Source organism: Chaetura pelagica, unplaced genomic scaffold (assembly GCF_000747805.2).
Source record: "Chaetura pelagica isolate M959 unplaced genomic scaffold, ChaPel_1.0 scaffold109, whole genome shotgun sequence".
Taxonomy (NCBI): domain Eukaryota; kingdom Metazoa; phylum Chordata; class Aves; order Apodiformes; family Apodidae; genus Chaetura; species Chaetura pelagica.
Window position 1 is genome coordinate 11076854 of NW_009970725.1, and position 21052 is coordinate 11097905.

The 21052-nt window shown below is 41.1% G+C and overlaps 1 protein-coding gene across 1 annotated transcript in view; it reads right to left on the reverse strand.

Annotated features, from left to right (window-relative positions):
• DLGAP1 (discs, large (Drosophila) homolog-associated protein 1) overlaps nt 1-21052 on the reverse strand; it is a 139668-nt gene that overhangs the window by 80440 nt on the left and 38176 nt on the right. The window contains 2 exon segments of the mRNA XM_010006858.1: nt 11105-11345; nt 13772-13949. Of these exon segments, the coding sequence (XP_010005160.1) occupies nt 11105-11345; nt 13772-13949 (419 nt within the window).

Sequence of the window (21052 nt, forward strand, 5' to 3'; positions counted from 1 at the left end):
GGTAGTAATTGGCAACCTTTTGTAATTAAACAGGTTCTGGCTTGGGCTAAAAAGACTTTCTTCCATGTGCTTCTGCATAGGCTTTGGCCACAATGCCACCCTAAAGAACCCCCTGATTCTTCTCCATGCATGCTGGAGAGGCAGCTGGCTAAAGATGGAGCAGGGCTTCCTCTCCTCATCAGCCATAGCAGGCCAAGTTAGCTTTCTCCCAGCCCAGTTCTTCAGAGGTCATACAGGACACGCATGTACCAAAATTAATGTGTTGAGAATGTGAGGAGAAAACCATTTGCAGGAAAAGCACATGGTAGCAGTGCAAATAGAAATAATCTCTTCAGTGGAGACATGCTGGTTTTGTAATGGGTGACCTTTTTGTGTCATCATTTAGGGTGTGTATATGAAAAACAGTGGTAGGGGTCAACTTACAATATGATGTATGGACAACAGATGCCAAGCACCCCAGATTGCTCCATTTCATTCTGCTGAGTGTGATGTCCTTGCTAATTGTGGGTGTAGAAAGAAACATCCAGCTGCCCCTTTTATCTCTTCCATTTATGAGTGGAACACAAACAATCTTAACATTGGGTAAAAATCAGGTTTTCTTGTGCTGTAAATTTGTCTGCTACTATAACACAGGAAAAGGGTAAATACTTACCTTATTGACATTTCCCAGGATCTCATCTTTTGTAGCAGCATAATGGAAAAAAATCCCACAGCATTTGAGAAGATTGCCCAGAAATTTGTTTCGGAAACCATTTCTATATTATTCCTTAGGATTTAGCTGCACAGTTTAAGCTTTTGACAGAAATAGGACTGGAAATGCTTACATTTGTATATTCTAAAAATATCATAAACTGGATTCCAACAGATTCATGTTCCTGACCCAGACTCTTGTGGTTGTGAAGGCACCTGCAGTGAAATAGAGGAGCCAGATGTTTCTGGGACACCAGGCATATGGAAATCATGAGCTGATTCTACAATGCTGGCAGCTGAGGACACTCAGCACATTTTACAATTAGACCCTCAATGAGCAAAATTAGCAGGAAAAGAAAGATCTGTCTCACTTTTGCAGCTTAACAGACTGCTCTGATCTGCAATATTGTACTTAAAATATAAAAAAAAATGTATCTGCAAAGCAGATGGGGGAACTTTCACCTGATGAAATTCCAAAACTGCTGCAGTTATCCCATAGGTTCTCACAGCTATTTATGCTTCCTATCCCATGCTGACTGTTACCTGACATTCATTATTTACCATTCCTTAGTTTTGCCAGCATTTTGAATACAAAAATGGGATTCTGGATGCCATTAGTTTGATGACCATCTTATGTACCTTTGAATTTCTTGCCTGCAAAGAAACTGGAGGCTCATCACAACCAGAAAACATGGTCTACAGCAAGTGCCAACACTGGTGGCACTGAGATATCAAACACCATCAATAAAACATAAACAGATAGCACATCATCTCCACCTACTCTACAGACCAAGTACTATCTGCTTAATGAATAAAGAGAAGACAAAGCATTTTGGCAAAACTCAGGTTAAAAGTTCTGTGTATCCATTTCTCACCACCAACAAATCACACAGGGAAAGGTGTTACTGACTCTATGTTTTGTTGAAATGAATGATTTTTGATGTGCAGAGAACATTTGTTTTATGAAATTATTCAAGGCCCACTTTGCTACCCAAAAATCTGTTTTTACTTTGTCCTTCTCCCTCACCTTTTTTCACTTATTCTCCCCTTTTTTTCTCAACCATGAAAATCTTTGCCCTTCAATATAAGGAGGTATGTTGTACGAGGGAAAAAACTGTCTAATATTTAGAGTAAATACTGCTTTAACCCCTACTTATTTAAAGACACAAGTTTTCTCCATCGGTTGTGTGTCACCTGTAGAGTGGGCTATTATATTTTATTAAATAAAAAAAAAACAACACTCACATGCTTTCAGGCTGAGTACCTCTTCACCCTACAAGCTATTAACCATCCCACCCAAGCTCACAGGATTTAAGATCAGTCTTGATATTCAGTGTGAATCTTCTCAACTAACTTAGTTGTACATGCTCTCCATCAGGGAGACGTTTATTTATGTACCCTGTTAGCACTGACAGAAGCAGGCTCTCAGGACTGCAGCACATATTTGAAGTCTAGAAAAAGGGGATGACTGGGAAGGTAAATCTGATTACGGGAGGGTGATCTCATTCATAATACCGTGTGTAATCTGTGCAAGCACGCGAGGCCGGAACAGATGTTGATGTGCTGTAGGCTGCAGACTTGGCATAGACAAGGACTGACCTGCAAGTAGCAGATGTGAGGTTAAACACAACCGCCCATTACACAAAATGACATTCCACACTTTTGGGTGAACCTGATGCAGCTTTTCAGCTGCAGATCAAGTCTTAGAGGAAGATTTGGGAAGGGTGAGTGTTAGTATTGAAAATCTTAATTAATGACTTCTTGCCCTTATTTGTCTCCCGTTTTATGAAAAGTGAATAGGCATTTTAACCTTAGCTGTGCATTAATATCATACGATCTAACTTCCCCATAGCAACATCCCAAAGAGGGAAAGAAATGGCATAAAGTGATATGTCTAAGAACAGAGCCTGGTCCATTGGAAGTATGGAATAAGACAATGGCAGACTTCACCTAGATCAGAGGATGCAGGCTGGCAAACCACACTATCAGAGCTTCCAACACAGGCACAATACTTCTCCTCACCCCACTTCCATCTCTCTGAATACCTTCTTCTCCTGCTTCCTCCTTTTTCTTTTTTTTTAAGAGGCAAATGGTAAAATGTCACATGAGAACTCAGGGAACTGTGTCAAGTAAGACAACATAAGGCCATGGCACCAAGCGACAGCTAATTCTGTCACTTGGGTGTAAATTACCCTTCAAGCAAAATGGAAACTGGCAGATTTTCTCAGGACTTCCTGAGGCTGGCAGATTGGGGCTAGTAGTTCATGGATAGGTTGGGTTTTATTCATAGCTTGTTTACTTTTTGTCTACTGAGACCCTGGCTTTTTTCCATCACAGATGTACATAATTTTATTTGACTCTTAGCAAAGTTCAGGAGAAAAGAGTGAAAAGAAATTGAAAGCAAGGAATTTAAGAACAGAAATAGCCTTCTTTGTTTAAACAGAGTCTGCCAGCATCTATTTTGCTATACTATTACAATTTCAGATTCCCATCTAAACCTTCCCAGAAGGATACAGATCTACATTTTAGTTTAGCTAAAGACAGAATTAATTTGAAAAATCATTACAGCAAAAAGAATGGTTATCGAGCCACCATCGTTTTGATTGTGGAGAGACAAAAGCAGGCGTCTTTCTCAACAGAACCAGCAAATGATCTGTCACTGTAGAGGGTTCTATGATATTATTTACTGCTTTTTTTTGTTTTTTTTTATTTTAAATTTTTTTTTTACTCTGATAGCTTAGCTCAAATCCTCTATCAGAGCAACTAGGAATTGTTCTGCTCAGATGGCTTACTGCATTTTAAGTGGAATGCAATTTAGCACTCTCCCGCCTAACCAAAGCCAAATTCAGTAAGGGAAAACAATTTCCAAAGACCAACACATCCATTTCCCGCCTTGAGAGGCCAGACAAAGGCTGAGGCATTAGAACAGATTACCAGCATCTGCCTACAGTGTGCCTTTGATAAAAGGGACTATTAGGCTGTAATGGCAGCTCGACTGCCCCTCTTTGCAAAACAACATCAGGATCCCAGTATTTGAGTTGCACTGTGCTTTGTAACTGAGCATTGAAAGAAGTAGTGCAGTAAGATCAGTGTAATAGCAAGAAATAAAAAGAGTAAATCACATCTCTGTGTACACTTCAGAGCTTCTGTAGCTGGTTATTATTATTATTATTTTAATGCATAGATTGCTTTGCTGCCACATTTTCTTTGGGTTTATCTGTGGTGTTGCTAAATAAAAAAAGCAGCCTCTGTTTCAAAAAGTGGTTCATAATATACACACCCCATAGTTCACCATAGCTTCAAAGAGCCAATTACTGTTAGACTGTTGCATAAACACCTATTTAGGAAGCATGAAAATGTGTAATTATTTACTGGATCCAGTACTTAATGCATCATATCTGGGCTCTGAAATGGGAATTACTGACATGATGAAATATAACGGCTCCAATTTGCTGTAGTACAAGAGAGCCCCTGCAGAGATTTACTCATTAAATCCATTTATTAAACATTCTTACTTAGTTTTTTTGATAATCCAAAATCACTCAGTCACTTTAAAAAACCCATCATCAGTAAATATCTCATCTGTAACTTCTTGGAGTATTTTATAGCTCAAGAGAGCTTTGTAATTTTTATATCTGAAGACAACCAAAATATTAAGATTCGTCTTAAAGGAATCACATGGAACTTGCTGTAGGTGGGGTGGCAACACATTGCTGAAGACTGGACAGTAGCACACACTAAAAAGAACAACCTGAGTTATTTTTACAGACTGGATGTATTAATTAAGCACAGCCTCTCCAGGAAAGAGGTATAAGCCTTGCTTCCCAAAAGACAACTGTAGCTAAAAGCAACCACAGTAGTCTATTTTAGGAGGAATTAATACCGAAAATGTGATTCCATTATATAAATTGGGACATGTCTTCAGCTTACTGATTCAGCTCACTTCTGTCATTGCCATCACAAAAGCATTGTGTTGGAAATAAGCCAGAACAAAGAAAAAGTTTGAGTTTTTGTTGTATTTCTTCATAAAGTGAAAATTGAATTAGAATCATAGAAACGTAGAATCATTAAGGTTGGAAGGGACACTAAAGATCAACAAGTTCCAACCCCCCTGCCATGCGCAGAGAACCCTACCACTAGATCAGGCTGCACAAAACCTCATCCAACCCAGCCTTAAAAACCTCCAGGGATGGGGCATCCACAACCTCCCTGGGCAACACATTCCAGTTCCTCACCACCCTTATAGTGAAGAATTTCTTCTGAGTATCTAACCTAAATCTCTCCTCTCTCAGTTTAAAATCATTACCCCTTGTCCTTTCACTATCTTCTCTGATGAAAAACCCCTCCCCAGCTTTCCTGTAGGTCCCTTTCAAGTACTGGAAGGTGCTATAAGGTCTCCCTGGAGCCTTCTCTTCTCTAGGCTGAATAGCCCCAACTCTCAGCCTGTTTTCACAGTCCAGGCCTTTGATCATCTTGGTGGCCCTTTTCTGGACCCTCTCCAACAGGTCTGTATCTTTCTGGTGCTGAGGGCACCAGAGCTGTACACAGTATTCCAGGTGGGGTCTCACCAAAGCAGAGTAGAGGAGCAGAATCCCCTCCCTCGTCCTGATGTCCACACTTCTTTTGATACAGCCCAGGATGCAGTTGCTCTCTGGGCGCTAGCGCACACTGGCAGCTCATGTTGAGCTTCTCATCAACTACCACCCCCAAGTCGTTCTCCTCAGGACTGCTCTCCAGCCATTCTCCCTCCAGCCATTTTGCATGATTAAGAACTTTCTCATATTGCTACCTAAAAGCCTTAGCCCAAAAGTTTAGAAGCCTATCAAGGACATCAAGAGTAAGAAAAGTAAACAAAGACTGAATACCAAAGGGTATACTAAAGTTGTACCGAAGTACAGCTCTTCAGTTTCCTGTATTTGAAACACATTTATAACTTTGGAGACCACTTTTAAACTCTTCTAAGCTTTATGCTTCAGAAGTGGACAACAGAAATAGGCCATAGAATCATAGAATGGTTTAAGTTGGAAAGGACCTTAAAGATCATGTAGTTCCAACATCCCCTGCATGGGCAGGGACACCTCCCACTAGACCAGGTTGCTCAAAGCCCTAACCAACCTGGTCTTGAACACTTCTAGGGTTGGAGCAGCCACAACTTCCCTGGGCAACCCGGTCCTGTGTCTCATCAACCTCACACCAAAGAATTTCTTCCTAACATCTAACCTAAATCTATCCTCTTCCAATTTTAATCCATTACCTTTTGTCCTCTCACTACAAGCCTTCACACATAGAAAAGAGGTAGAACTAGGGAGAATGACAAAGAATTTGACGTAATGCATTGCACTACATGATATCACTTAAATTGGAAACCAGCTGTAACTACCAAGTATTCCTAAAGTAGGAGCCTGCGTAGTATTTGTTCCAGTAATCCCTGACTTTCAGGCCACAAATTTCCATGTGTCTTCAGAACATAGAGATCTTGCATCCAAAAGGTAAAATGGAATTTATCAAACTTATTTAAATTCCTGTTCTCTGTAGGCATAAAACTACACAACATGTAAACGGACCTGATGCAACCTGCCAAAAGTTTGGGTAGCCTTTCCATGGATGACTCTCATGGCTCAGTCCTGCTTCTGCTCAGGCACTTATTATCAGAGCAATTTTCATGAGTGCTTTGCATCATGCTTTAAGTCAGTTGGAAATGTTCCAGCAAGAGCTCTGTTCTGAGTTTCTCTCATTAAAAAATTTCACTAGCTTCACAAACATGTTTTTTGTTGGTGTGATGTGAAACTTCATATTCATAAAGCTGACTTCTGTGATAGACAAGACAAAACTTGCTCCAGCTACAGTCAGATGCCTCTGAAATTGGAAATAGTGTTCTGTTCCAAGGTCAGCTCCTCATTAGTGAAGGAAAACATTTTAAAGTGCTGGTTTAAGCAATTTGATAGTGGATCCAAAAGCAGACTGCATTTCAGAATTATTCAAGGAAATAGAGGAAATGAACCATGTCAAATTTTTGTCAAACAGTTTTCTACACTCTTCAAATCTATTTAATTTTTAACATCTGCATGAAGGCCTTAACTTAGTTATATTTCTTCAGACCTTCTCCGGAAATATCTTAATTTTGGTACAAATCCAGAAACCAGTCCTAGCTTCAGCTGGAAATGTCTTTTGAAATCCTAATTCCATGTTTCATTTTGGGCAGAACACTCTCTGAAAGGACAGTTCTGAGGAGTTCAAAAAAGCCTGGGCACAGCTGGCATACAATCAGTTACAGCTTCCTTCTCCACAGGATTTGATTTTATTTTTGAAGTCTACCTGGCACAAGTCTATTTTAAAAGTTGCTTGCATTTTTAAAAATTTTTTTTTTTTTTTTTTTTTTAATTGGCTAGGCAGCCCCCTAGAGATTTTCCTCAAAATACCTGACCCCTCTTGGTCAGATGTTCCAATGAACGGAAGCAAAACAGCTTGCTCAGCTGAAGCACCATAATTAGCATGAGCTGTGATAACTCTCAGTCCTTCTCTAACCTGCTGGCTACACAGCATGGTTTCCTTGGGATATTTGCTTGTTTTGCTTCTAAGCAGAAGTGCAATATTCCTGAGAATCGCCAGATGGCGATGCTGCAGATAACTTTGATATTCCTGTTTACCTGACTGTACATAGGTCAGCTATTGAGAAAACACATTGCAATCTACTGCAGTTTTTGCTGATGTTTCTGCTCCAGCTCCATTAAAGAGTCATCACTTTCAAATTAAACATATCCAATCTCAATTACATACTTGTATCCACATGTGTTAATGTCTGAGCCCTCACAATGTCATAAGATTTGATGGCAGCAAAGAAACATGCACAACTGCACACACACAGGTTAGAAACACAGACGCAAGAAACGTCGGTGAAAAATGTTCTTTAGACATTTATTTGATTCTTAATTTTTGTATTCTTTAAGCTCATTGAAATGATTTATGGACTTCTAAAACTGTTAAAAGGCTACCTATTTAGAGACTGAATCTGTTGGCTGAAGAGTTTCAGCTACAATGGCTGCGTTTGCAAATAACCCGGGGTCAAATAATTTAATAATTCACACCTCATTAGATTCCTCTGAAGAGACCAAATGACCCAGGTGGTAATCTTTAGTGCAGGCTATGGTGTCTAATATATGCCAGCACACTAAAGATGCTGGAGCCCACAGCCTGCACAGTCCTGCTCCCAGGGAAGGACCCCAGCTGCCTTTGCAGGTCTGACCGATGCTGAACGAGCAAATACAAGGGTGAACAGACCTTTTCAACTGCTTGGCTTTCAAAGCACAATGAAGCTGTGAATGTGGCTCTTACTTCCCACATGACTCTCTTTCTAGATAAAGTGGTAAGATCATGTTAATTCTTCTTCATTTCAAAATCCTTCACTTAAAAACAAGGATAAAATTTCATTTCACATACAAGCTTGCCTCACAAACAAAAGTACTCATCTCCCAGATACATGCAGAAATTTCACTTTGGGGACGTCAGGATTTTTTCCCCATTCACAGTATAACATTTCATCTCATTGATGACCACAGGCTTGTGCCTAAGACCCCATTTTCACACCGGGGCTCAGTTTCAGACAGATGCAGTTTCTCTCCCAGCATTGCTGAGAGAGCACTAAGACCAGCACAGGCTGCTGAGGCCACCAGTTGGGCAGGGACCAGTAGGAAATTAAAACCCAAGGCTATAATCACTGCAGTATAGGCTTACAGCAGAGGTATGCGTGATTTTTGTCCACAGTCCTTGCTTAATATTTTTATCCAGATGTCCTGGAAAATTGTGGGTTATTGCTCTGGAGGAAGAGAAGCCAGTGGACAGGCAGCTCTCTTGTTTTTTTCTATGATCATCAGGTTGGCATTTTCCTGCGCTTACAGCAGTCAGAGAAATTTCCAGCATCGATGCTGATCACAGCTTTGTGCATTAGTGAATGAAAAGCCAGTTACTTTAGAGAATTGCCAATATTGATGAAAGGAACCTTGCTTGGTTGAACAGGCAGATGTGTTTTTGGGGCTCTCTCATTTTGGGATGTTGAATCGTAGTTTAGATCATGTGTTCTTCTGCCTCCCACAAAAGCATTTGAAACATCACCTCAGTGGAGGTGAGTCTGAGATACTGTTCTCATTTTGTCACATCTGTGAAGCTGTTGTGCCATTTCCCATTTTATCGAAGCTGATATTAATAGGAATTATCAAAGATACCTTTCATGTTATTTCTCTTCTGTGAGCCAGTGACAGGCAACAGTGAGGTAGTCAATATAGATGTCTTTGGATGGAATTAATTCAGCTCCAATCCCCATTAAACCAATAGTGGTATGTAAGTCAGGTGGTAAAAGAGACATGTTGCCTGAAATGCTACTAGTTCAGGGGATGGTCCCTTGGGAGCCCAAGACAAAAAATGGGAAAGATGATAACTCAGTACACTTCACACAGCAGAAAATAGGTACCTACAGCGGTCTTTAAATGCTTCTATGGGTGTCCAAAGAGAGGGCTGCAGATTGTTCCTTTCTCTACATTTTAAGGGGCTGACTACAGAAGCAGTAACCCAAGACAGACCCACTGGATTGTTTTTTTCAATATCATAGCTTTGTTCACATGATATTTTAATAAAGCCATCTATTCAGAAAAAAGACCAACATCTGTTTGTGGTTATGCTAAAAAACTGAGCATAAACAAGGGACAGTTTACAACAATGATTTTCTTTTTTTGGATTTCAGTTTTTTTGGACTGATACATACAGCCAGCCTTCTCCATTGATACACCATCTTCCCCAAACAGAGGCACCCTTTTTCTAGGTGACAGAAAAAACCTCTTATATAGACATAATTAAAAAACTGTTATTGCGTTCTGGATTAATGATTACCGTTATTTTTATAAAGGAAAAAGTGTTAACAAACCCATTCTCAAAGAACTGAAAAAACACTTGGGAGTACCCAAGGTGATCTAATCAAGGCAAATGCACACTAAAAAATCCCTGAAAACTCCCATCCTTCAGCTTTTGTCTCAGAACACATTTGACACAAGCTAATACTGTACACTGAAGAAATATATACCTTATGTAAATCCTGTCTTTGTGGTATGGTGCAAACCCTGCAAGCATGCAAGAACTACTTTTACAGTAGAAATGTTGCCACATGCATACTATTTCTTAAGGGTTACTGATTTAAATGAGAACTGCTCTGCAGCATTTGCTAAAAACACTTCGGTGTTTGCCATGTACTGCCAATGTATTTCCTATAGTACATACCTCAATACTTTTAGAAAAATAATGAATTCAGGTGAACAATTTTGGTAAAAGGATTGGCGGTGTCCTTTGATGACATAAACCAATTGACAAGCAACTTTAAAAAAGACTGAAGTGAGAGATAAGGAACTTACAAGGTGTAAACAACTGCATCTGTGAGATAACATGCAAAAAGTTTAAAGTACAGAAAACAAAAATTAAAGAACTGGGAAAAGAGGTAGAGTAAGTGTGGTGAAATACTTATTATAGTCAGTATTAGCCATGAGTACAAAGAGTATACGAATTGTAAATGAAGCTTGTGTAAAGCTGGAACAGATGCAGAGCAGCCAAAAGAAAGAAAGCCTCTCTCTTTCTCCCATAGGGAAAAGCACACACGTAATGGTTCCTGCCTCTTGCTTTCCTGAGTGAGAGAGACAGATCTAGGTTTTGGGTTCTGACTTGCTTTTTCTTCCCCTTTAGCACCACTTTCGGTGATCGAATGTGGAATTCATCATGGTTATTTCCAAAAGAAAAGGAACCTCAAACATTAAAAGGATGGTTTGTCAGTCTCACATTCAGACCAAAACCTCTCCCTCTTGCAAGCCTTGAATAGTTTGAACTGTAGAAAGAATAGCAGCAGGATGTGAACATGCATAATTTGAACTGCAGAACCCTTCTTCCTTTTGACATTCCCAACTCTGAGATATGGCCTAGAGAGCTGTAACAGTCTCTCTGAGCCATTAAACAACACATCCAATAACTTGCAACTTACAGAAATGACAAAGATCACCTCATCTTTGCAGAAAAAATATGTACCTCATCTGCAGGTAAGAGCCAGCAGAGCTGCTAACCCAGAGCCTTCTCGCTCAGCCTTGCCAAATTGTGATTGCTCTTTTGGGGAGGAGAGTGAGAGAAGACATGACCTTGGACTTTCCTTCTGTGTGCTTTCAGCTAAAAATAAATTAGCTTGGATGTAGGAGGCACCACAACTGCATCAGCCTCGATCTGTGCATAGTTTTAGGCTGATTAATCTGTCCAGCTCCCTGATGAAGTACACCCTCACTTAGGGGCTTGATGTCTGACAAAGAAGAGCTCATCGTTGATCTGATGGAGCTGCACGGAAAGGTACCTTCCCTTTACACCACCCCTCTGGATTTCCCTTTTTGTTACTCACCAGTACTGCTCTGGATGGTCCTCACTGTGGTGGTCGTACGTGGGGGAGAGGAGGAGCGCACCGAGACGCACTCGTCGTCCTGGGAGCAGCCCTTCTCGATGGCTCTGACGTAGCTGTGGCTCCTCATGCGGAAGCAGCCAGGCATGGGCAGATCCAGGGCCTCCACTGCCTGGGACTCCAGCTCACTGAACACCGACTCGCAGACAGATTCGAACTGGCCGTTCACCTCCATCTCGCTCACCTGCAGGTGAAGAACGGGCAGGTTCAGTGAATCTCACACCCCGGCCTACCCGGGGCAAACGCTCACAAGCCACAGTGGCACGATGGCCAATATCTGTTGGAAGATCCCTTCACACATGAAGAATGGGGGAATGGCACATAAACACGTCCCATTTTACAAAGCAACAATTTTTGTGGGGAAAAAAATGAATAAATATACAAAAAGGGAAGACAGAGGCTTTAGGTAGACATACAGCAGAGTTTAGGCTCTTGGTTCTTCAGAGACAGGTGGGAAGCTGGGAGTCCTTATAGCAGTGCTTAATGTCACCCTGGGCCCACAGCAGAGGCAGAACCTCTGGCTATTGTGACTATTACACTGAAAACCAAAAATCAGTCTTTCACTGAGGGAAGCGAGGCAAGAAAAGGTCATCTTAACCCTGGTACACAGTCAGTCCAGCTCATAGGCTATCACAGTGATAAACCTGAGGGGCTGGGAAGCTCAAGAGTAGAAGTGGCAACAAACAGATAGGAAGGGGAGGCTGATAAGGAACCAGCTTTGCTGCAGGAATAAATTGTGTGTATAACTACATCTCTGGGCTGACTCCTTCGGCTGGGAAGGAGAGATGCAAGGGAATCCTCAGACCCTTTGTGGAGCAGACACTAGGTGGTGACAGAGACTTGCACTCAGGCAGGTTAAAGAACACTCACAAGCACGTGGCCTTGCTGCGGATTTAACAGAACTAGGAACATTTTGCCTTGGCTTAATTAGTAACGGATGCTCATATTTCTAAACTGGGTCTTCTCTCTTGAGCCGTGAACTTGGCATTAGAGTACAATAATAACAACTGGAGGAAACATGCACATGGAAACTATCATTTGAGGATTTTCTTAGCTTTCAAGCATGAAAAAAGGGCAAGATAGCAAGAGAAGCTAAGACTGTATTAGGGTGGTGGAAAAAAAAAAAAAAGATAAATTATTTTCTAGGGTGAATTTTACCAAGCAAAACACTATGCTGCGTATTTCCACACATAAAGAAAAAGGAAAATCTCAAAGAGCAGAACATATTTTTTCCAAGGGAAATAAAAGACCACAGAAGAGTAGTAGATAGTACATCATAAAGAACAATCCTACAGTGGTGGAGAATAGCCGTATCCCAAAAAATATCCCTGAATTTAAGCTTTTTTTTTTTTCTTTCTTAAAAAAAAACCAACCCAACACAACTTTCTCATTTTGGCAAATAAATCACTCTCTGGCAGGCAGCTTTATTTCAGTGTTAGGTGTCCAGTTAAATAAGTAACCTAATCTAATATTCATAGACTGAGACCTGAATTTCATTGCTTTTTCCTCCTAGAACACTCTTTCTAGAGCATCTGCCCATTCCCTGTGTGAAGTGCCCCACTATAAAATACAGTCTGAGGTTGCAATGCCCAAAAATAGAATACCACAGAAATTCAAACTACAGCTTCATTTTGAACAGTCCTGGCATCGGTGATGCCAGGTTTTGTTTTGACATTTCAACGACTTGACATACTAATAATAAGGGGCCAGTATCTGGCACTACATATACTGGCCTGCTGCACTTCTGGTCTGGTACAAGAAAATTCTTTTTTCCAAGTGATTTATCCAAATTATCCACTTAAGAAAACCAGCCAAAAATCATATCAAGGAGCTACAGGATTTTGCAGATAAACTACTGGCCCACTGCCCTGTGGAGTGTTGGCACTTCTGTGTTTCTTCCAAATCTAGCCCTGATCAATTAAACTGTACAAGCATGTTGTATGCAAGGATGGGCTATTTTATGATGGCAAAAATCATAAACTGAATGTGTCACAGTGCCCTTAATTTTTTTTCCTAGTTCAGAATGAGTATGAAGAGATCTCATGGAACTTCAGGGCAATGATACCTTTGCACTAAATATATTTACTGTGACATTTGTGCTATATAGGTGAAAAGATCAGAGGTGCACAGGGTTAAGAATGTACACAAGAGCAATAAAGAAAGTTTTAAAAATGCTAATAAAACACTAAAAATATTGTGAACTTTCTGTTTCTTTAGCATCTCACTCAGCATGTGAACTTTTTTTTTGTGGTTTTTTTTTTTTAATTTTAATTTTTAATTTTATGGAGGCATTAAAAAAGTTTTAGGTACTAAGCACAAGATCCTTAAGAAAACCTTGCACCTTCTTTTGGAAAACCAAAACAGAAAATTAGAGTGCGCCTTTGAATGAATTTCATGTGGTGCCACCCAGGCATTTGCAAAGGGCAGGTTATGGCCTTCTCAAATGTTATCCTCTCCAAAACAAGACGATGTGAAAAAGTTTCTGCTTCTTCAAAAACGTTTTGAAAATGGTGTGATGTGCAACAGATACCACTAGAAGCAGAATCAAGTTTCTTCTATTGCCCAGCAGGGGGGCTGCTTTCTGGGCTGCTGTGGGTGCCTGTCACCCACCTGGCTGATGGTGCTCATGGCTCTCATGTAGCTCTCGTTGCGGGAGCGGAACTTGGGGGACGTCAGCAGCCCCGCGGGGTCCAGGCTGTCCAGGCTCCTGTTGATGGAGACTTCACTCACTGCCCTCAGGTAACTGTGGCTCCGAATCTGGAGCTTTGGCGAGTGTTCACTGGATATCCTGCGAGGTTTGGGAAAAAGAGAAAAAAAGAAAACAGGTATTTCATCAAATCTAAATGGCCTCACCAGGATCGGGGTAAAGAAAGGAGAGGACTGATAGTAAGATCAGCTGCATAATCCCAAGTGCATCAGCTGAACATCCACTTCTTGAAATGTATTCTGTAGGAAGTACAGGGCTTCTGTTCCTCTAAAGGGTTGCTCCTCTGTGAAAACCTGGTGCTGATTAGACCTGTTGATGCTATGACTCTGACACCCACATATATACACATGCAGCAGGGCTGCTTCTCATTGGTATATGGGCAAATAGGGCAGGGAGATCATACATGATGTGCAAATGCACTCACAATACATCTTCACCTGGGAAATAATTCCATGAATTTGGTGTTCCTAGTAAAGCTGTATGTGCTTTAAATTTTATTCTATTCCTGGCTTAAGATGAAAGTTTAGAAAATGTAGGCTAGCACAGCAGCTTTACGTGGCAATATCAAGTTAGAAGTTTTAAAACCACAGTTTGCTAACAGTTTCTGAAGAAATAACATTCCCTAGCTTTCCAGTACCAGGGACAGATGAGATGCATGAGTAGTCAGAAACAAACAAAAAAGCCCCCGTAAGTAATGTGCACAAACTTCAGTACTCCTGCCACATGTGCTTAAAGTCAACTAGCAAGGGTTATAATATGTTGCTACAATCTGCCATGTCCAGGATGTTTTATCCTCTGAAAATGCCGTCTAAGTGCTGTCTTCACAATCTGAGGCGTCCTATAAAGATATGAGTCCCAAACAGTGATTCATGTCATGCCTCTTATGCAATACAGTTTGTTTTGTGGATGTTTCTTTTTAAACAATTAATCAATGGATAAAGTATTGACTTCAGTATTTCATATTTGACTTTAAAGGGTGATTCTTCAATATTTTTATTGGAAAATCTTTAATCCTTTCCAAGTGTTACAAAGTAAACAAATTACAGTATTAACACATTTTTTCCATTTTTAAATGGAAATCTCACAGGGGTATTTGCAGGTGTATGAAAGAAAAATCTGCCACCTAATTACAAGCTTAATCTTGGTCCCCTGGCCTTCAGAAATACATACACAGCTGACATGAAAGAAGAGAATCCATTTTATTTCTAATTCCTTAAGAATTTGCAGATATTTTATATTCAAGTAGCTAACAATGGTAATTAGTATGAGCAATTTCCCAGTGGCATGCACAATTCTGGTACCTGTCAACGTATTTTGGGAGGACAATTCTACTGTGTAATTGCACACCTAAGTAGTTCAGAAACTGGGTCTGTTTCTGAATGGTAAAATATCATAATAAAAAGTAGGTCATCTCTACAACACCTTCTTCTCTGGCTGCTAATCACCTTCCTAGTGAAAATATGTAAACTTATGCTAATTACTCAATACTCTTGTCACAAGAGGAAGATTAAGCCTCTGCTTGCTATTTTCACTGTGTGTATGTTGCAAGACTCACAGCAGCCATATTCATGTGCTTTGACTCCTTATACCATTTGATTCCACATGACAAAAGTAGAAAGTTTTTCAGACACCATAATTAGCTGTGTTTCAAACTCAAAACAAGGAAAAATACGAAAACTGACTGCTACTAGTGATTAGCTGCAACGTTTTGAGAACTGACACTAATCATGGAACTCTTGGAAAAAAATTCTAGCCTGTTAGTTGATGAAAAAATAAAGAAATATCAAATTAAAAGAGATAAAATAGGATGAATGATTCAACGGACCATTTTTCAGATGCACAAGAACTACTTCACCCCTCTGCAGATCTGCAAAGTGATGAGCATTGCCTGAAATGCATTTCTTAAATGAATTAAAAATGTATTTTATGAATATGCTGTGAACAGTTTGCTGCCAATATTCATGAAAAATTCAAATATGCTTGATTAGCTGCCAGTTAGTCAAATACGTCACCTGGGGCTGTCGCTGTTCACTGATTAGCTGAGTTCACAAGAAGACTGCAGCTCATCACCAAATTCAGCACACAGATATTGCCAGGCAGAAATTTGCAAGTGCTGAGGCAGGTGTTTTTTAAAGATTGATATGGTAAGATGCAAGCACCCATAGCAGCAAGATTTTACCAGAGTACAGATCAGATGGGATGCTCCAAGTGTCATGGAAAGTCACCACAAAAGGCATAGAAATTATTTTTCTGAATACATTAGTGTTGCATAACAATGTTTTCCCAACCCTGCTGGAAACCAGGGCATCCATCCATGAGAGTAAATGTTTCCTGTTGTTTCAGATGTGGGTGGTCAGCACAGCTGCCTTCTTTTTCTGACTAGTTTTGCTCCTGACTATACAACTGGCCAGTTTGGCACATATCAAAAACTATATTTTACAGGTGGCCACTTATCTTAGCCTGCACAAACCTCCCATCTGTTGTATAAAACAGACTAGGGTATTGGCAGCTGTTGGAGGACTTGGCTCTTTGCTTACTGATTGCTACAATCACCGTTTCACTAGATGTACTGATGGGGAAAAAAATAAAAAAGAAACAGGATTTACAGCATACACAAAGCAACATCTGAAGGTTTGCATTTATAATGATTACTACTGCTTTTATAGCTATGTAATAAATTGTCACTATATTCTACAGTACACTTTAATGAACAGCTGAAATGCCACTAGAAATTTTGAAAACATTCCATTTAGGAATAAATCTGGCTCTGTATGACAGGGGAAGATCTGAATGTTTAATCCATTTTCTCAGAGTTACTATTACCAGTAACCAGTATATGAAAATACTATTTTCTTCCTTAAGACTTCAACTACATCATCTGTTTATCCTGCAGTGCCTGAACCTCTATTTGTGCCATCATAATTTCCACAACTAAGTATGACAGACAAGGGACTGAGACTTTGGGACAGCTCTTTGGCCAATATAAAATGGGCTGTTAGCTCCACTCACTGCATTGGATATGTTAATTGGCAGAAGGAGGATGTGAATTATTAAAGATCTTGAACAACTCCTCAAGCATGCAACATTGTTCCTGTGCTGCAGTGCCTGCCAGTGTGACAAGTGCTGAAGGGTAGGCTTGACCTCAGTGCCAGAGCCCTTTCAGAGGGGCTTCATCCTGTGCATAACCCTAAAAGAAGGGTTTTGCCTGTGATGCCTCTAGTTCCTTATGGATACAGGATGTGATGGTGTTGGTTGAAGCAGAATTCAGGGAGCTTACAGAGAGCATGAGGGGCTGGCCTGTCCCCTATGGCAACATGATGGGTTCACAGGTGGCAGGTCCCTTAACCAGCTGTGCTGTCCTTTTTTCCTTTTTCCCTGTACTGCTGCCTTTGCTCCAGGCCTCATCCCAGAAGATGGGAGCACAGCTGCAAGGGCACAGGTTGGCAGTGCACGGGATAGGAGGAGTAGCACTCCTGGGTGTGCTGTCCAAAAACCACACCAAGACACACCAGGAGAAAATGAGGAGTTTGGTTTTCTAATACTCTGCTGGCTGCCACTGTGGGTTTCCCAAAGGGGCTGAGCAGAAAAGGAGATAGGCCTGTGCTGAGATGTGTGAAAACGGAGACTGATGAGTTCTGGTGGAGAAATAAAGTCTTCCCTCAGTAAAGGAAGGAAAATGCCCCTGGTTCACACTGTGCCTCAGGTAAGATTGCCCTCCTGTGAGGAGAAAATGTTAGTAAAAGCCTGCAAGGGGCTCTGAGAAGCAGGAGAGTGTTCATTTCAGCAGAACATGTGTTTTAGCAAAGTACCTAAAACAGAAGATCTTGAAGGTGTGTAAAGGAAATCTACCTTCCCACACTGCCCTTTGGTTTCTGCTCTGTACATTTCAGACAGAATGGGGCTCATTCTACTGTTTTCATTCAAATATGGAAATTATAAGATTTAAAATATCTAATCGCCCCAATCCCTGCTGCAACATGGATGTTAATAAACACTTTTGACCAACTGTTGCAGACATGTTTGTATTTACAGTCTTAATTCTGATGGAAACACATTCTGGTTTCTAATTTGCTTAATTGACTGTTTGCAGAGTAAGGAGTCAGTCAGCTCAGGCAAGAACAGGAGGACCCAGGCTTAGCTGGTTTGCTCTGGTTTGTACAGGGAAGTCTGAGACAAAGGCAGCAAATAGTCTTAGCCTAGTGCCTGACTCAGGTGATGGTCCAAGGCCGAATGAAGGGGGAAGGAAAGCTATACATTACCCTTACATACTGCCTTGTTAATTCTGACTTGTATATGCTGGCCATAATTTAGTTCATTCAAATACATATTAAAGGTTTGAAAATCCAGTGTTAGCAGATTAAAAGTGAAATATGTTTGAATATATTCCTGGAAGAGTTCCTTTTTCTTCAAAATGGCTTTCAAATGCCAAAGAGAAAGTAGAAAACAGGGATTGACAAGAACAGGCAAGTTTAATTTCAAATATTTCCTTTGTGTTTATGAAAGCACATATATACTCATAATATACTCTTTTGTATATGTGCTCTTTATGGAAAACACTTTCATTCATTACGTTTCATTTCTGAATGGAAAAAGGGAGAGACAAGACTGAAGATGGATGCTTTCTTTCCCCTTTAAGACAGACATAATATAAAAAAGCGTTACAATGAATAACGGTCCTAAGACTGTATTGTCTTCTGCAAGCTCAGCATTCTGATTCATAGCACAAAGCACAGTGTTGTGCCAGATGGATTCTGTGCTATGCCAACAGAAAATGACAAAGCAGAAAAAAGTGGAAGTCCAGAAACATGTCCTGAATACTTCTGTAAGCCAGCAGAGAAGTAGGCTAAAATTTGCCTTCAAAAAACAGAAAGCCCCCAGCAACACACCACACACAACCCAAACCCAAGAAAAAGAAATGGCAGAACCACCACTATTGCTAAATATCCCAACTCTCATCTTTGTAGCCTACAAGGGGCTGCCCAGCTGCCTGGGGCTTAGTTATTGCAGACTGAATGCCCCCACCTCTGGCGTGGCTGGTGGGCATGTCCAACATATGTTTCTGTGCTCTCTTTTATTTGCATTTTAGTGTTGCTAGGAGGTAGAATAATCCAGTGCAGTCTGACACAGGGCAAACACTGAAGGACAGCAGGGAGGAGCATGTCCAGAACAAAGTCATTCAAGTGCATCTGTCTGACCCTGGTCATGATACGGGTCACCAGACTGGTGTAAATTCATCATGTCAGTACCTATGCTCTGCTGCTTTTTCAGTGTAGCAGACACAAATCTGTTGTACTACCAACAAGACATGGGCAGCACATAAACAGTTTCCAATTACCAGGGATTTTTCCAGATTTTGAAAATCTCCTTTTCTGTTTTTGTTTGTAATAAATGAACCTCCTCATGGGGAATTCCTACCATGAAGCTAAAAAAAACCCACCTAAAATCCCCCCTCTTCAAGTCCCTAATGTGTTGCTGAGAAGCCAAAGGTAAGAAACATAATTGAGAGTGCCCAGGTTCAGAAGAATAGCTTTTCTCTCAGAAGACCAATTGAGGAAAACTGTGGGCTTTCATGTCCCCTATAGCTAAAGGAGTACATGCTTTAAAGGGTTTTGGAGATTCCTGCTTGAGGAAAAAGCATCTGAACCTAGACTAAATGTGTGACACAAGGCTCTTTCCTTTTTCAGCAACAGAGAGATATATCTATCCAAGCTGGAAAAGCTCTTGCCTTGTGTCAGGTATAGCACTAAGAATGAACACTGCTGCAGGGCCTGAACTGGTCAGCCATGCCTGGAACCTTGTATGGGGTCTTTTGGTCTAGGCTGGGGTGAGAATGAATCCTTTGGTGCTCTCTGTATTAAAACCCTCCACTACTCTTTGATGAACTTTCTCTTTGCTGGCACAGCAGTCAAACACTCCTTCCTGCAGAAGGCACTCCACCTCTCCTCAGTGATGGCAGGCTGGGTTACTTCAGTGGTTAGTGACCTGCTACACCACTTAGATATATACAAGTGCGTGGGATCCACCCAAGGGTACTGAGGCAGCTGGCAGAAGTGCTCACAAAGCCACTTTCCATCGTTTACCAGCAGCCCCGACTAACTGGGGAGGTTCCAGTTGAGTGGTGGCTTGCCAGTGTGACTCCCATCTACCAGAAGGGCCCAAAGGAGGATACAGACCTGTCAGCCTGACCTCTGTGCTGCGGAAGGTTCTGGAGCAGATCATCTCGACTGCCACCACGTGGCACATGTTGGACAACCAGGCCATCAGGGCTGGTCAGCATGGGTTCATGAAAGGCAGGTCCTGCTTGACAAGCCTTGTGTTTCTCAATGACAAGGTGACTCGCTTAGTGGATGAGGCAAAGGCTGTTGATGTTGTCTACCTAGACTTCAGTAAAGCCTTTAACACAGTTTCTTGCAGTGTTGTCCTGGAGAAACTGGCTGCGCATGGCTTGGACAGGCTGGATGGCCTGGCCCAAAGAGTTGGGATGAATGGAGTTAAATTCAGCTGGCAGCCAGTCACAAGTGGTTCTCCCCACGGTTCAGTGTTGGGGCCAGTTCTTTTTCATATATTTAGCAATGATCTGAACAAGGGGATCAAGTGCTCTTTCAGTAGGTTTGCAGAAGACATGAAGTTGGGTGGGAGTGTTGACCTGCCTGACGGTAGGATGGCTCTACAGTGGGATCTGGAAAGGCTGGATCAATGGACTGAGACCAATTGTATGAGGTTCAACAAGGCCATGGAACACAGACCATGTCACCTCCACTTCTGTAATTGGTGCTATTATTGTGAGTAAAATAATTTTCCACCACTTGGATGTCTGGTAACACACTTGAGACATCTTCTCGCACACCTGCAGACCTACACTTCCCAACATAGTCATGGTGAGAACTCAAGTTTGAGTCTCAGTCTGTAATAATGTTACACTTACTCCTACTCAGAATACTGACAGACAGCTTTTTTCTTTTTTTAACCTCAGGGTATCTGGGATCAAGATATTGCCCACTGCAGTCCTTGTGCTATTCTACAAAAATCACGGTCTCTACAAGCTTGAACCTCACCTACTTATTTTAATTTTCAGGTCTCCTCCATTCACACATTAAAAGTTTGATTAATTATGGCAGTGGGAAAAACTAAGGCTTCCAGGTCTCTGCCAAACCGCAGGAGGAAAGCAGTTACTTTTCAGGAAC